This window comes from Acomys minous, assembly GCF_964271855.1.
Source record: "Acomys minous genome assembly, chromosome: 14".
NCBI lineage: Eukaryota > Metazoa > Chordata > Mammalia > Rodentia > Muridae > Acomys > Acomys minous.
In genome coordinates this window covers 55,498,572-55,516,483 of record NC_140496.1, presented here as the reverse complement: position 1 = coordinate 55,516,483, position 17,912 = coordinate 55,498,572, and the positions used below count along the sequence as shown (strand labels likewise).

The 17,912-nt window shown below is 45.6% G+C and overlaps 1 protein-coding gene across 3 annotated transcripts in view; it reads left to right on the top strand.

The window, feature by feature from the left end:
• The window catches only part of PDE4DIP (phosphodiesterase 4D interacting protein), a 204,117-nt gene that overhangs the window by 43,382 nt on the left and 142,823 nt on the right, over positions 1-17,912 (top strand). For all 3 annotated transcript variants that reach the window (XM_084756810.1, XM_084756809.1, XM_084756800.1), the window contains exons 2-3: positions 5,943-5,998; positions 11,664-11,815. In XM_084756810.1, coding sequence (XP_084612936.1) covers positions 5,943-5,998; positions 11,664-11,815 — 208 coding nt within the window. The remainder of the gene's footprint in view (positions 1-5,942; positions 5,999-11,663; positions 11,816-17,912) is intronic.

Below are 17,912 nucleotides of genomic sequence, written 5' to 3'. Positions count from 1 at the left end.
AAGCTGGTCTTTGGCCTTCGGCTTAGTGGTGCTGAGCCCTGGCGGTGGCGAGTGATGGAACGGGGCCTAGGATAATACTCAGAACTGCCTCCAAGCCTGTGGCCCAAGGAGGAGCTTGAGAGTAGCCACACCTGGGGGGGGGTGGTGAGGAGTGGGGAGGGAAGGGGAGGTTCCACTCATCTGGTCAGAAAACACAACCCTAGGTTAATTATTCGAACAGGTAAGACCAAAGAGAGGAAGTGGAGGGACCTAGACGGACATCAACACCCTCAAAGTGTTTTGGGACATGATCTTTGTCCTAAGATATAATTATTTCGTGTGTTAAAAAACTAGTTATTGAAGGTCGTGGCCGTGGGCAACTGGTCCGTGCCTCCCTTCACTCTAAAGTTTCATTCGGTGGAATTAGAAGGTGATGGTACCAAGAGCGCAGTTTGCAAAGGTAGGTCTATCTGCCTTGTAGGAGATACAGCAGAGCAGGTTCCACCGTGGTGTTGCTTGTTGCTATGGAGGAAAGACACCAGGCCTGAGAAACTAGGCTAGTGGGCTGGTGTGGTGTTGGGTCTTCAATGGACTGTGTCCAAGCAAAGCATCCTTGAGTGTCTTGGATACTCCTTAGCATGAGTGAAACTACCGTTCCCAAAAGTGACTGCAAAGAGCCAGCAGTCAGTTTGACAGCATTAGTATGTCAGGCGGTGGCAGATGGTTTTCAGAGAGTAAAAGCTATGCCCTGATAATCACCAACTCGATCGCCTTGGGAAAGCCATAGGGAAAGGCAGTGATGTAAGATGCAAAGTATTGATTGTTGCTCAAAATCGTACCAGTTACTTATCAGCTGATCAAGAAAACGTGGGTGAGATGGCACACAGACACCAAGCAAGCGAACATCTTGTGCATGGGCTGTGCCTGGAGATCCCTGGTCCTTCCAATGGAGCACCAGCACACGGCATTCTCATGGAGCCATCTTGTTGCTAACATAATAATGAGGTCAGGGGCAAAGAAAGGCGGTGGTTAGTCCTCACGTATACAGGGAAGCATATTTCCTTTGGAAAGAACAAAGCGTCTCAGGGAAATGGTTATATGCGGATATCTGCGTGGGAGAGCCGTCGGTGCCCTGGGGAACAGCATGCCAGCTGAACCTGAGCCATCCATGGCCCTGCGATTTGTTTTAAATATAAAAACCATTCCATCGAGAAACTAGGACAAGGGTTACACATAGTTTTCAGTCTTGGCTAAAACAGAAGAACATACCTGTGAATCTTATCAATTGGTGCATGTGAGTGTGCATGCGTGCGTGCGTGCGTGCTTGCGTGCGTGCAGGCTTGGAGTTTGTCTCTACTCTCCCTCAATCCTCTCTGCACTTAGCTTTAGTCACAAATGGCAATCCTCTAGACATATAGTCAGTGCGTCTGCCTGTGGATTCCTTCCTTCCCCTGGGAAGCATCAAATTCCTTCCCAACCTTTTGCCAGGAGTGGAAGTGCCGACCGTCTGGCAGTGAGAGAGAGAACTTGAGCTGCTAATAGGGCTAAAGTGATTTCTTCAAAACTCTCCTGAGAGATTACAAGTGTGCCTTTTAACTCAGTCCCATCTAACTGACCTTTCCATCCCTCCAGTTATTGATCCGTTCAGGCAGGCAGCAGCTAAGTGTGCACACGTGGGTGGGGGAGGGGAGGCTTCTAGGAGGCATGGTACCCACGGCCTTGTTGCAACCTGCCCCTGATCGAAAAATCTGGACTCTGCAGAGCAAGGAGGATGGCGCAAGATCATGTCTGGGAAGTACCTTAGATCCTTGAAAAGCATTAAAATGTGTTTTGTTGTTGAATTTTGTGCTAGGCAGCATTCTGTCACTGTGACAAAATGCTAAACAGAAACAACTATAAAAGAGTAAGGACATCCCTGGCTTCATCCTGAGGTTAAGCCCACGGTCACTGGCTCCACTGTGGACCTCTTGTGAGACAAATCACACAATGAGGGTGTAAAAGAGGAAAAACTGCCTTCTTATTGGCCAGAAAGCAGGAAACAGGGAGGGAGGGGTAGGGACAAGATAAATGCTGATTGACCTACTTCCTTAGCCAAAGTCCCACCTCCTAGAGTTGATGTCACTTTCTGGTACCACCACCCATTGGAGCTGTTGGGGTAGGGCATTCCAGATCTAAACTGTGACCACAGAATCTGTACTTAATATAAGGAAATAGAAACACTTATTCTGCTTGTGTGAATAGCTGAGGAAATAAAAGCCCAGAGGGATAAAAGTGATCTATAAGCAAGCCAGTGGCTTTCCACACAAGTTGATGAATTGTGTGTTGACGCTGAGAGATTTCCCCATATGTCTTAAAGTGGAAGCAAAACTCTTTGTGGCCTCTGTCTGCACTAGGACAACAGCCTTAGGAACCTGGAGCAGGGATGTGGCAAGCTGGAAAATACTTGTCTGTTCTGCTTAAAGGGAGGAATTTTATTTCCCTATGTGAAGAGGTAGACACTTCGTTTTTCAAGGGAGCATAGAAGTGGGTCACCCCGTGTGGATGGGTAGATTTGGCCCGAGGGTTGACTGTGTGCTTCTGAAAGCAGATGGGCAGCCACCTTTGTGGACTGAGTGTGCATGCTCAGTGGGCAGCAACAGACAACAATAAATTTCCACCTTACACATATGTCAAGCCATTATTCTGTTTAGTGGTTTTGACGTCTTTCCAACCTTCACGCCAGCAGCAGAGTCTGTAAGTGGTACGGACACGCCTCACATACACACATACACACGGCGTGGCTCACTCACAGCGAGACATTTTAATAAGGACAAAGGAGAGGCAGAGGGCCAGGAAAACTGAAACTGCTGCTCTACTTTTGGTTAATAAAGAACTTCCAGTTGTGTGCATTCCAAATGTGTCATGTCTGATACCTTCATGTCCATCTGCCTGACAGAGTGAAGAATTATGTGACTCTATCCCCGAGGCAAACATCAATTTCCAAACAAATGTCAGATTCTCCCCTGTCTCCCTGTGACTGTTGTCTGGCTTTTAAAAGAAGAAGCCCTGTAAGGCATCGTCTGCAGAGTTCCTTTTGGTTACAACTGTCTGGGGAATCCCTAATAGCTTAAAGGATAAATAAGTTCAATAACAAAGCGCCTCTCAGCAGCTAATTGCAGCCATCTCTGTCCCTGCCTTACTTGTGTGCCCACCCCGCCTGTCAAAACAGTCGCCAGCCGCCATTTTTAGCCACTAACCACTCTGTTCATCTCTCTGATTCCACAAGCCCCTTTCAGGACACTTCCCTCGCTCTGCTCAGCACAGTGACCTCACTGCTCTTCTGCACTCTAGTTGCTCCCTCGTGGGGCCTTTGCGTTTGATGCTATCAGCTTAGAGGAGTCTTTTTCTCACACACCTCCATAGCTACCCACTGCTCCTTGGAATAGCCTTTTCTATAAAAACTACAGCCTCTTCTGCCTCCCGCGTACAAACGCACCCCTCCCCTAGATCTACCCTCTCAGTCCCCTGACCGCCAGGCTCAGAGAAAGCTCCACTCCCTCAGATTCTGGTGCCCTTTCCATTCCCATTTCTCTTCTGCCAAAGGAGCCACATTCTTATCACTGTCTAAAGGGACAAATGGCTTTATGTGGTGCCTATTAGGATACCAATGTGGATGCTGGCTTTCAGGCTTTCTCAGCATTACAAGTACCTGTGGCTCTTCTCAGCTCTTCTCACCCTGCTCCCTACCCTAAACTTCTCCAGCCCATGAGCTCCTCAGGCTCTCATTCCCCTGTTACCCTACTGTTTGGCTATGTGCTCTCTCAGCCCCTTTCCTGTCTTCTTTCTTCATCTTCCTCTCTCTTTTCTTTCTTTCTTTCTTCTTCTTCTTCTTCTTCTTCTTCTTCTTCTTCTTCTTCTTCTTTTCTCTCTCTCTCTCTCTCTCTCTCTCTCTCTCTCTCTCTTTCTTTTTGTTTTTTTGAGACAGGGTTTCTCTGAACAACCTTGGCTGTCCTGGACTCACTTTGTAGACCAGGCTGGCCTCGAACTCACAGAGATCTGCCTGCCTCTGCCTCCCGAGTGCTGGGATTAAAGGCATGTGCCACCCCTGTCCGGCTTCATCTTCCTCTCTCATTCCTCCTCTCCTTTCCTCCCAAGTGTGTTAGCCATGCTCAGTCTGCCATTTTTTTCTTTCTGTTCTGGAGCCTTCCAGGTGCCTCTGGTTGTACCCTCCTTCATATCTACAATAAAAATCCTTCCCCTCGACCACACCTCGGAGTGTCACGTCCTCGGGTTATACACTCCCTGTTTTTTAGAACTGCTCCCCATGCACTGCTGTTCATTTTAGCTGTCTTCTCCCAGTGTAAGCCCTGTGACTGCAGAGATGATTTTGCCTGTTTTGTTTCCTGGTACATTTGGGAAATTTCAAACAGTACCTAGGCTCTGCTCATGCTGAGTAAGAGCTCTGCCCCCTTTAGATTATCATCATCACCATCACCATCACCACCGTCATCTTCATCACCACCACTACCACCGCCATCATCATCATCACCACCACCACCACCGTCATCATCATCACCATCAGTGGTACAACTTTTTGGTCAAAACATTGCTGAGGGGGCTGCACACCTCACCTATCAGCATAGCAAGAGTGAGGCCCAGGTTCCTTCCAGAGTCCTGAGAGGGACGAGGGTAATGACACACACACAAAAATGCTGATTCTTTTCTATTTCACTTATAAGAAACCCTCCTATTTTCATCTGGGGCTATGATGTGTAGTTTGTAACAATTCGGTAAAGAATACCTCTAAGCAAAGCTAAAATATTTCTGTCCCTACTGGCCTAATCACCCCTTTGAAAACTAAAATCTATTGTTGAATCTTTCTTGTTTACTGTTATTTTCTGGCAATGTTTTTCTTTCTTTAGCTTCTATACAACCCTGATCTTTGGGGACTGGGCGTCATAGTTCAGTGCTTACTCACTCAACAGGCAGGAGCCCTGGGCTGAATCTCCAATATTGCCTAAAGTCCCCAAAATAAAAACTCAAAACAAACACAGCACCTAACAACATGCAGGTGTTTGGCAAGTACTTATTGACTGTTCCCTGTGACCTCTGCCTTCTCTGTGACCTTTGCCCTCTCTGTGTAAAGGATGAAATGCTTCTCTGTACTTTGCAGGTAAAGCCCTGGATCCTGAAGTATACCATTACTAACATTTCCATGGGTGCACTTTGCTTTTTAGCTTTTTCTGTGTGTGCCGATTCTTTATTTTATTTTATTTTATTTGAGGTAGCATCTTATATAGCCCAGGTTTGCCCTGAGCTTGCTGTGCAGTACTGTGCTCTGATCCTGCTACCTCCTAAGTGCTGAGATGACAGGCAGGAGCTCCCATGTTTTGTTCATGGCTGTCGGGAGCAAATCCAGGACTTAAAACATGTTAGGCAAGCACTTTGCCAACTCAGCTACATTCCCAGCCCCCTTTGTGTCAATTCTACTCTCTCAACATTAAGTTTTTGGCTTCCATCCCCACTGTCTTTTTTCCTATAAAACTCTCGCACCTTCTTCCTTGAGATACAGATATCCCGTGTATGCCCTAAGTATTCGACCTTTTATTATTATTTATTCTCTAAGAAGGTTCGGCGTGGTCTGGTTGCAGGTTGTCTTCCTGTGTTCCTTTAACACACCAGAGACCTTCTTGACTTAGCACCCTTGCTGTTGCCTCCTGAGAGAATATTCTTCGCTGCTGCCCTTCATGTGGTTGGTACCCTCCTTGTCTGGCTTAAAGGGTCTCTTCCACCCTTACACTAGTTAAGGTCTCTCTGCTTCTGCCATCTTTGACCACAGCAGCAGCTTAGACACGTGGTAAGCACCGAGTGAGCGCTGGTGAAGAGACGGCTGAGAGCAGCGCACAGGTGTCCTGTTCTCAGGAAGGGGAACCTTGCGACGTGCAGCTTGTTGATTACGTTAACTGTCGTGTGTTTTCTTTCAGACATTATTTTGGAGAAGATGATGGAGAAATGATACCCAGAACCAGTAGTGCAGCAGGTAAGGATACCGTGGGCCACGCCCTTGGACGCCACCGTTTCCTGCTGGCCACCATTGCCTTCCAGTTCATAATGGGCATTTCCTCAAATGTTTATGAATTTCCAAATTTGCACACATTAGTGTAGCATGTAATTCCCCAGTTGGAATTCCCCAGTGGGGAATTTTATATTATATGTAATTATATGTACTAGAAGACAGCATAGTGCAGTCAATCATAACAGAAACACTTCCATGAATTCCTCATACTTTTAATGAGGTTAGGATTGCAAGATGAAAGTCACTTGCAAATGAGTGAAATAAATTATGCCTTCAAAGTGAAATCTCTACCCTTAGGCCCCATTAAAATGGGTATAATAATGACATCACTCTCAAAGATTAAATGATCAAACTTTTTGTCTAGAAATAAGCAATTCCTAAATCTTGTTTACTGTTCTTATTAATGTCATTATAATTATAGCACACTTGTTACTGCACATGTGCCAGTCAGAGATATTTCAATTGTAAAATCAAAGTACAGATCTCTACCCCCACCCCACCCCCCGCCTCTCTGTCTCCCTCCCTCTCTCTCTCTTCTTTCTCTCTGTCTTTCTGTCTCTCTCTCTGTGTCTCTCTCTGTCTCTCCTTCTCTTCCCTTCCCCTCCCTCCTTCTCTCCGTCTTCTTCAGGATGTGGTTTCTCTGTGTATCCCTTTCTATCCTGGAACTGGCTCTGTGGATCAGGCTGGCCTTGAACTCAGAGATTTGTCTGCGTCTGCCTCCCTAGCACTGGGAGGGTGTGTGCCACCAGCTTTTTTTTTTTTTTTTTTTTTTTTTTTTTTTTTGAGACAAGGTTTCTCTGTAGTCCTGGCTGTTCTGAACTCACTTTGTAGAACTCACAGTGATCCGCCTGCCTCTGCCCCCAAGTGCTGGGATTAAAGGCGTGCGCCACCACGCCCGGCCTCAGCTTTTTTTTTGTTCTGTTTTATTTTAAAATGTATACAAAATGATAATGTTTTATGCATGCTTTGCATCTGCTTTCCCTCCTCCCTGTCCTTCCCTCTCCTGCTCGTGCCCCCTTCCTCTAGAGGCTCCAATTCCACCTTCATGCCACCCGTATACCAGGACCCCCTTCTCCCCTCCCTTCCTTAAGATCACTTCTTTCTCTCACAGTCTCTTTTCTAGGATTATAACCTATATTTAGACTCATAAACATATATACAAATTAAAATCTAGGGTCTGTGTAGAGGAATTTTAACTCAGAACATGGCTGCTCTGGCAAGAGATCGCATTCAAAGGCCTTCTAGGTCCTGTGATCCAGCTAAAATACAAACTTGCCTTTGATCCAGCAGACAGAGGCAAGCAGATCTGAGTTCAAGGCCTGCCTGGGATAGAGCAAGTATAAACGAAGCACTTAAGCTGAGGTCCAGGCGTGATGGTACATGCCGTTGGTCCCAAACAATGAAGGTAAAATTCATTTGTAAAAGGAAGCACCCATGTTTGAGAGTGATGTCTATATGAATGACAAAAAATAGTGACAAGTCAGAGAAGATGTGACAGAATAGGATATGCCCAACTCTCATGAGAAGAGAGAGGAAAGGGAAGCTGCTTACGAGGCAGCACCAAGAGTGAGGAGGCTCTTCTACTGGGAGAGTTTTACGGAGAGAGGCTGAATGAGAGAACCAGCCAGACACGAGCTTGTGAGGACAGAATAAGAAGGAGCCAGAAGGTTAGAGCAGGTTGCCAGAGTTAACTTGAGGCCAAACAGAGTAATTCAGAGGCCCAGAAAAAAAGCCAGATTGAACAAGTCAGCTGGGAGAGGAGTTTGAGCCAGAACAGCCCGAACTGAATCAGCCAGCCCCGAGTTCAGGAAGAAGAAATAAGGGTGAGCTTATTAAAAAAGTAAGTCTCAGAGGCTACAAACATTCTAGGCCCACATTAGATTGTACGGAGGCTACAAGCTCCCAGGACTAGGCCCAGGTTAGCAGATGGAGGCAGTAAGCCTCTGAAATGACAACTGAAGCAGGCAAATAAAAGTTCCTTTTGCAGGTCTGTGTGTAAGAGAAAGCATGCTATACCTGTGTTTGGAGTCTGGTTGAGACAGGTTTCTTTGGGGAAACATTTTCCTCAAAGACTTGCCACAACCAGAGGGGTTCACTCACTTGCTAAGTGTTTTGCCTTTCATAAATGGCTCATGTGCTCCATGTAGAAACAGGTCTTAATCTGAATAAATTAAAGACTTCAGAGTCCCCAAAGGTTGGTATCCAAGTGGCTGGGGGAGATTGCTCAGTCGGTAAAGCACTTGCTGGTGTGTGTGTATACACTTGGAATCCCAGCTCTAGAAAGCAGAGACAGCAGGATCCTGGCTTGCTTGGGAGTTCTAGAGCATTGAGAGACAGAAACCAAGATGAGTGGCATCTGAAGAACACCACCTGGGCTTGACATCGGCTTCCATATACATGAGTTTGTGTGTGTGTGTGTGTGTGTGTGTGTGTGTGTGTGTGTGTGTGTGTGTACACGTGTATCCATGTGCCTGTGCCAGTGCCAGAGAACAAACCTTCACCCAATATATACAATACACATAAAAGAATTAAAGAATATGGGCTGGAGAGATGGCTCAGAGGTTAAGAGTACTGACTGCTCTTCCAGAGATCCTGAGTTCAATTCCCAGCAACCACATGATGGCTCACCCATCTATAATGAGATCTGGTGCCCTCTTCTGGCCTGCAGGTGTACATGCAGGCAGAACACTGTATAAATAATAAATCTTTAAAAAAAGAATTAAAGAATATAATGATATTATTATATCTCATTGCCTCATTTTACCTAGTTAAACACACACACACACACACACACACAGACACACACATTGATATTTCCATTCAGAAATCCTCTGACTATCATACTTAGTATATTGGGTGTTTTGAGCCAGAGTTGCAAGGACTGGGCCAAATTTTGCAAGGGGGTATACAAAGTGCCTACAACTTACAGGCATGTGATGGTACTGCTAATATTGATGATTTTCTGTCTCCTGTGTGAGAATTCTCTTCAAGTATCATTATTCCCATCTGTACAAAGACAGGAGAACTTAGAAAAATAAAGATACCTGCTGAAACGTCCACAATGTGCAAGCAGTCTGCATCTGACCCCAGCAGTAGGGGCTCAGCTCACCCCGCCAACCACACCCCGTCGGCATGCGGGGTGCAGTATGGTTTTGCTCTGCTGTGTCATTTGCACGGCACCCAGGAGCTTATGTAACTTCATTTACATGGGAATGCAATTATTCTTTCCACAATTCTAATTTTAAAAGTCACACTTACTCAGAAACACTTGGTACACCAACAAAAGGTGGAGGGGGGGAGCTGTGGCAACATTATCATTTTATGACACTAGTGATCTCAGAGTGGTATTAAATTAACAGAACAATTATTTGGTGGACACCTCATCAAAGACAACCAGCATCAGAAAAAAATTCTATATACAACTAATTTCCTCATCAATAAAACAAGCTTGAATTTATTTATTTATTTATTTATTTGCTTTAAATCCCTGTACAACAGACCTCAAGGACCATCAAGCACAGAGCTATCTGAGTGCATAAGCAATCGTGTGTTGATTCTGCTCACAGTGTTCAGTTTGAAAACAAATTACATTTCCAGTTTTTAGTCTTTATTATCACTGATGAAATGCAAAGTTAAGCACTTTGGGAACAGAAACAACAAAAGCCAATACCAGTGCTCGGTGTCACCTCATCACCTTCCTCTTCAACATCTTTCTGATATTCTTTTTCCTGTCCCCTCCCCAGTCTCACCTCTCTTCCCTCTTGCATGACACATTCGTTTGCCCCAGAATTACGGCCACATTCGTTTTACAGTCCCCTTTGTCTTAAAGGGGCTTCCTTCCACCAGAGCCACACCCTCTCTGCAGCTCTTGCTCTGTTCTCCTTGCAGAGCAGGCCAGGCGTCTACTGATATGGGGGGGGGGGGCGGGGGAGGAGTTTTCAGAACAACAGAAGACCATCCTGGTACACTTGATCTCTCTCTCTCTCTCTCTCTCTCTCTCTCTCTCTCTCTCTCTCTCTCTCAATCTCTCTCTCTCTCTCTCTCAATCTCTCTCTCTCTCAATCTCTCTCTCTCTCTCTCAATCTCTCTCTCTCTCTCTCTCTCTCTCTCTCTCTCTCAATCTCTCTCTCTCTCAATCTCTCTCTCTCTCAATCTCTCTCTCTCTCTCTCAATCTCTCTCTCTCTCTCTCTCAATCTCTCAATCTCTCTCTCTCTCAATCTCTCTCTCTCTCTCTCAATCTCTCTCTCTCTCAATCTCTCTCTCTCTCAATCTCTCTCTCTCTCTCTCAATCTCTCTCTCTCTCTCTCTCTCTCTCTCTCTCTCTCTCTCTCTCTCTCTCTCTCTCTCACTCACTCTCTGCCAGAAGACTAAGCTTCCATTTCTCTTTCCCTTTTCTTTTTCCTTCAAAGCTCCTTTTCCATTTAACTCACATGAATTTAAATCTCTGCTAAGCACATGCAAAAGTTCCAGGAAGGTGTTGGGGATGCACCAGTGCTTCTTGGTCCTCTATTCTTGGGCTCAAAGGTGTCTGTCACCTTTCTGTCACTGTAATGTGATAGGTCCTGAGGAGATGAAGTGGAAAAGAGGAGTCCCTTTGGCTCCTGGTTTTGGGGGTCCCTGTCAGTGGTTAGCTGGCTCTGTTTCCCACTTGGCCTGTGAGGAGGCAGCACTGCACAGCAGGGCCCATGGCAGAGGGAACATGCCCATCTCATGACAACTGAGATGCAGGACTTGTCCCCACTGACCTGTGTTCGTTCTATTGGCTTTGGCTTCTACCTCCCACTAGTGCTATAGGCTGGCCAGCGAGGCTTTAGCATGCAAACCTTTGCAGGGACATTTAAAATCATAACTCTGGCACAGCTCTTCAGGCATGATTACACATGAGGCAGGGGGAGACGGAGGGAGGGAGGGAGGGAGAGAAGGAAAGAAAAAGAACGTAGGATGACAGTTTGCCTCTTACTCCTTAAGACTATTTTACCCCTGTGTCTAGCTAACTTCTCATCAAAGTCAGGGACACCCAGGGCCCATTTGATTTTACATGTCCCTACACTATCACTGGAATTCTGTGTGCCATGTATTGGTATGGCTCTTATTCTTCTTAGTGTAAGAAGAATAGTTCAATTAATAAATGCCTTGCCATTTCCTTCTATCAGCCAAAAAAAAATTTTTTTTAAATTTTCTACATTTTTTTTCACTTTGGACCATAACCCCTGCTGTGCCCCCGTCTTGCGTCCTGTTTGATGGGGTCTCTGATTCTTTAGCCTCTTCCAGGTTCCTGCTCTGAAGACCTGACTTTGCAGCACGGTGAGTGTTGAGGTGGTAAGAAGCCAAGAGCAGAAATGCCGTGTTGCGAGGCCTCATTTCCTGACACACATAGTGATAATTTTGGTGGCCAGTGCAAGTCACTTGGCCAACTCAGGGCTGGAGGAGGAGTATGACTGTCATGTCACAGAGAGGCATGGATACAAGCTATGTCTCATTAGGATATGGTGTGCAAATCCTTTCTGTCGGATTTATAATTGGTTCCCATTTTGCAGAAAAGAAATTCTACTGGAGTGTTCCAGATGGAACAGCCGTGCTGCCTTTATCATATATGCTCCTTTTCTTCTTCTTCTGTTTCATTGACAGCTTTTCTCAGTGACACTAAAGATCGAGGGCCTCCGGTTCAGCCACAGACCTGGAAGAGTGGGGAGAAGATCCCCTTTGGGCAGACACACTCCCTGAGAGCATTTGAGAAGCCCCCTCTGGTGCAGACCCAGGCTCTTCGAGACTTTGAGAAGGTGAGATGCACGTGTGTGGATAGTTCTAATCTCAGTGAGAAACACAAATACGGAATCTGGATTCTGTGAAAATACAGCCTATAGATCGGGTAATGGGCTTGGTTACCATGGTGATGACCCTTTTAAGAGTGTATGTGCCCTAAGCATATGCTTTGTGCTATTTGCTACTACAGCCTATGGTTGATGGAAGATCAATTGCTTGTACTGATGAATTCTGTTTTACTGGTCATCTTCCTGGTTCACGTTTTGGATAAACTCAGGAAGGTTAAATGACACCCAGAGAGGCTGTTCCTGTGACATAGCGAGCCCAGGACTTCAGTCCAGCAAGCTTAGCATTCTTTTCTCTATTGCCAGTTCAGACAATGCCAGAAAGCTAGATAGTGTCTCCTCCATGAGGGTGCTCAACCAGCGCCATTTTCTTCTAACAAGAATCAGGCAAAGTTGCTTTAGACTCCTTGGAGATCCTTAGATTTGGCCAGCCCCCTGCAAGCCAAGTTGCCCCTCAGAAGTCTGTACAGTAGAACCTACATCTATACCATCTAGGAGGAGGTGCTCAGAGTGGACTACACCCATGTTCTAAAAAAAGAAACAGGCCTTTGGTGCCCCCTGGGGGATACCCAAGGAGTGGGCCCCACTTGAGGAGTTATGCAAAAGTCTTCAGGCAAATGAGTTTGCTTTTAGTCCATACGGGATGGCTTAGAATATAGCACAATGAAATTACGTTTTCAAAAACAGCTGTGTTTCAAGTCTCTTCTTGGTAACCTGCTATCCTTCCTCTGAGTGCCACCAGGTCTCCCCCTCCAGGGGACATGGTCAAATATGAGGCACCAGAGTTCGTGTGAAAGTCAGACCCCACTCTCCACTCAACTGTGGAGAATGTTCTGTCCATATATACAGGGGGAGGAAATCCCCCTCAGGGACAGTCATAGGGGAGGGGAATAAGGGGAAAATGGGAGGGAGGGAAGAATGGGAGGGCACAAAGGATAGGATAACCATTGAGATGTAACAAGAATAAATTAATAAAAAATTTAAACAAACAAACAAACAAACAAAAAACCCAGCTGTTTCACCATGGGCTTACTTTGTCCTTCTTCTTCTCATAATTATAGATGTTCCCTGGGACTGCAAATACGTTCTTCCAGGCCCTTCTGCGGGCAATAATGGAGAAGGGAATAGGGGCGATAATACCTTCACACCCCCTTCCCCCCACTTTTGCTACTGCTCAAAGGGCGAGTGCTTCTGCAGAGGATCTTAGAGCTGGGGGTGGGGGAGGCAGGCTCTGAAAGGCAGAGTAGGTTGGGCACATTCCTTTTGCTGGGATGTAATGGGGAGTTTAGAATCCACTGATGGATGAATGGCTGGGTGCTGTGGGGCTCAGCTGGGGGACTGGCAGGGTCAGCTGGACACCAGTTATAACTTCCGAGTCCTTTGCTCTCATGGCTCAGGTCTTATGTGATGGGTTGGTCAGATATAAGGCTGTGGTGGAAAGACAAGGCCAGCCAGAGGCATTTTAAGCCCTTGCCCTCTGTGTATTAAGGGAGAAGCAGCCGAACCGCGTTGCTGTCTCCCTGAGTGCTAGTGCGCATGTTCATCCTTAAACCCTCACGTCTACTTTGTACATCTGAGGCACCTCCACAGAAGGACTTGAAAATCAAAGGAGTCACTGGTGAAGACAGAATTGTTGAGAGTAAGGACACATTCCAGTGCCCTACCCTAAAAATGCAAAAAGTATCAGGACATGTGCCGTTAAGTTTTAAAGATGCACACGATAGCCTTGGCAAAAGGAGTGGGTAGAGCCCTTGCGAGAGTTGAGTTGAGGTTTTGTACCAGACAAGGCTTCATGACTCCACGGGTTTGATGAGCATGGCAAAGGAACACAGGCTTGGGGTGAGCAGCCAGGATCCGTCCTGATTTGAACAAGAAGCATTGTTGTTCCCTGTCCCTGCCCTTACTTTCAGGGTTAGGAAGTCCAGACACTGCGTCATTAGTGACATAACAACATGGCTAACAACTAACAATATCATGTACAGCAATAAGCACCATATACTTTGAGCTATAGAGAGACTGTCTAGTCTTATCAAAGGACTACGGAAGGGTCTTATTTCAGAGGACACCTTTATGGGTGCTGTAAACTGGCTCAGAAAGCCAAAGCTGAGTTCAAGTTTTCTAGTGTGAGATGTAAATAAAATTCCAGATGAAGGGGACATTTCAGGGGGAAAAGGAAGAAGAATACTCACAGAGTGAGTCTGTGAGAGGCCGGGCTATAGGAGGGAAGACAGGAGAGCCAGAACAGAAGAAGAAACACTGAAGAAACTGACTCAGCAAATGACAGCTCACCAGTAACGTGATTCCTTTGAGGATGTTCACTGACTTTGGAATTCTAGGGAGTACACTGGGGAGTTACACTGATTTCAAAGTGTTCAGTATGAAGAATGCTATGGGGTTATATGGCTGTAAAGAAACACCCGACCAAAGCAAGTTGGGCAGGAAAACGTTTATTCAGCTTACACTTGCATATCACTGTTCATCATCAAAGGAAGTCAAGACAGGAACCAAACAGGGCAGGAACCTGGAAGCAGGAGCTGATGCAGAGGCCGTGGAGGGGAGCTGCCCCTCACCACTTGCTCAATCTGCTTTCTTTTAGCAGCTAGGACTACCAGGCAGGCGAGTTCTCACGCGTAAAAGGCCGCGCCCTCCGCCGTCAATCACCAATTAAGAAAATGCCCTCCAAGCTTGCCTGCTTGCTGCCCTATTTCCAGAACATTTCCTCAGTTGAGGTTCCCTCCTCTCAGATGACTCTAGTTTTTGTCAAGTTGACATAGAATGAGCCAGCACAGTACATGACGACCATAGTTTTGTTTTGAATGAGGGAATTTGTTATGCACACAGCAGGTCAGAGAAAAAATATCAAGTGAGATAGATGATAGGTAGAAAGATAGATAGAAAAAAAAAGATTAAAATTGGGTACTCAAAGCATCCAGCAGAAGTCATCTAGGGTGGCCCCTTTAATTTGGTCCTAGAGTCCCCTGGCAAAGCACAGTGGATGAGGATTCCCAGTAAAAGAACAAATAGTAACAGGGGTGGAGAATGACTGTCCGGAGGCTCAAAACGGGACTGCTCAGCCTCATCTTCTGTGTGTCAGATGCTAATGCAGGGTCCCATTGAGTATGAAATCGTAAGTTCCTCTATTAAAGTTGACACAGAGTAGATGTCTGTCAGCCCTTCCTAGCTACGTGGGAAGTTCCTTTCACAGCATTGCATTCATTCCAAACCGTGCGTGATGCACAGCTGTATGGTCTCTTTGCCTGGAAAACTTTCCTTCTCCACCCGGTTAAAGTCTATTTATCCTTCAAGTTTCGGCTAAGGTGCTCTTTCTCTTGCTGTTTGTTAGGATGCTTTTCCTAATCGAAAGCATATCCTGGTTCAGACTCTGGTGTTTGCCCTCTGTCAGCCTGTAGAATCTAGCACGACGTAGGATGCAACAAGTGATCAACAAACAGCCAGCAACAAGTCTGTTGCAAACTGCTGAAGATCAGTTATTCCCTTAGACCTGGCGCCTCTCCTGCCATCTCAGTATCCGTCATGAGTGACTGATTTAAGGCAGCTGTCGGTGCGTTAACTGATAGCAAGGGAGAGAGAGAGAGAGGGAGAAATATGAATAATTTTGTATGTAGCTTAGGAGTGAAATTTTGGTAAAGGGTTGAGGAATGTTGTGTCACATTTCAACACCTGCATCCAGGTGCTAACAAAATTAGAGAGAGGGGGGAAGGAAAAGGAGGCTTAAAATACTTTTTGATGGAACTAAGAGAATTGTGTCCTTAGCAAATAATAATGAATGATGTTCACTAAGTTTTCTAAGTCTGTAACATGCTATTTTGACTCGTTTCAGCTCACCTTTCTAACTTAGGAAATAGGTATTCATACTACATCCATTATCCCAGAGAAGAGACCAATGTTCAAATAACTTGGCACAAATTATAGCGGTCTAAAGTATCAGCGTCGATAATGCCTCTGGCTCCAGGTTTCTTAGAGGACCAACTGTTCACAGAGGTGTGCACTGTGTGTACACTGTGACTTAATACATAGATCAGGATGGCCCAAGCTATAAAAGAGCCAAAGACGGTGGGTGTCTATGTTTATAAAATCAAGAGGAGGGCTCCGCTGCCTCCCAAGGTTACCTATTTCTCAACAATAATGTCTTTAACAGGAACATGCCGGCAAAGCCAGCAGCAGCGTTCTCTAGCTGTACCCTGACACCCACTTACCCTGGCAGGCTGCTGGCTCCAGCCACAGTGAGTCAGCCTCATGAGGTCCCACCCATCCCAGCAAACTTTTCCAGTAGAGGGGGAGGGGGAGGGACAGGGAGAGGGGGAGGGACAGGGAGAGGGAGAGAGAGAGAGAGAGAGAGAGAGAGAGAGAGAGAGAGAGAGAGAGAGAGAGAGAGAGAGAGACTAAGCTAAAATGGAGAGGATTTTTACCTTTTCTTTCCTTAAGAAACTAAGTTATTATAGTTCTGTATCTTTTGCTAACTTAGGTGAATCTGGGTCATGTTAGGGTCTGCAGTTTCCACATGTCTTGCTTTCCTGTAATCACAGCCTTGGAAAATTAATGCTACTGGCAAACTGTGTTTTTCTTTCTTTCTTTTTTTCCATTTTTCTTTTTTGGTTTTTCAAGACAGGGTTTCTCTCTGCATAGCCTTGGCTGTCCTGGATTCCCTTGGTAGACCAGGCTGACCTTGAACTCACAGAGATCCGCCTGCCTCTGCCTCCCAAGTGCTGGGATTAAAGGCATACGCCACCACTGCCTATTGTATTTCATGTTTTAAAAAGGCTTTACACTCTTGTTACCATAGCATCTCAACTATATTGGTTCTGTTTCTAAAGATGTCTTCAGACATTCAAAACATTGTTAGATAAGAAGGGCAACTTCTACACTGTCAATATTCATCAGCATAATTGGGGTTTTCTTTTGAAATGTGACACAACATTCCTCAACCCTTTACCAAAATTTCACTCCTAAGCTACATACAAATTTATTCATATTTCTCCCTCCCTCCCCCCATCTCTGTTTTTTTGAAACAGGGGTTCTCTGTGTAGCCTTGGCTATCCTGGACTCACTTTTGTAGACCAGGCTGGCCTCTAACTCACAGAGATCTACCTGCCTCTGCTTCCTGAGTGCTGGGCTTAAAGGTGTGCATCACCATGCCTGGCTTCATATTTTTTCTTTTTCTTTTCTTTTCTTTTCTTTCTTTTTTCTTTTTTCATATTTTCTCTTAAGAACTGCGGAGAAAACACAATGTCCTGAGTGCAAATTAAAAAAACTGTAATCATTGCTATGATCGAAGTCTTAACAGAATGTGCAGCTCGGGCTCTTAGGATGAATCTAGGCACCGTGCAGGGGGTGGTTCCCAGAGAAAACTACCCTTGATTGGGGGCCTGAAAGAGGGTCTAAAAAGTGAACACAATGAAAATTTGACTTTCTCTTGGAGGAAGAAGCAATCTGCAAATGTGGGAATACCCTGGTGCTTAAGAAGTTGCCTGTTCCCATGGCAAAATGTCGTGGAAATACGAAAACAAAATAAGTGATTTGAACGGGGGAAATTATTTTGATTAGTTGCAGTCACAAAATTTCCTTATTTGATCTGTCCCGTTAGAAGCTTCTATTTCTATAGTTTTCTATGTTTATCTGGGTTTGTTGACACTTCTGATTGGTCAAGCTTCAGTTCTGATCTTAGTAATGGCCTTTCCAGAGCTGGTCACTAAGTTTCTGCTGCACTTGAAAATCAAAGCTACATTTGCTTAGGAGGAGACGTAGCTGTCCCTGTGCCTGGATTCTTTGGGGCTGCTCTGTGCTTTAATTTTCTTCAACAGGAGGAAGGCACACGGAATGTAAAGGGACCAATGAGGAAGTTCCCAGGCAGAAAACAAAGCGTGAGTCAGGCTGCAGATGAGGGAAGCAATTACAGTTAGTCAGCACCCTAGAGCCTGGTGACAAGGAATGTGGGGAAGAGTTGAGGCCAGAGGAGAAGACAGAACAGGCTACGCAGCCTACGGGCTATCTAAAGACTTAACTGGAAACTGACTGAAACGGTTTGCCA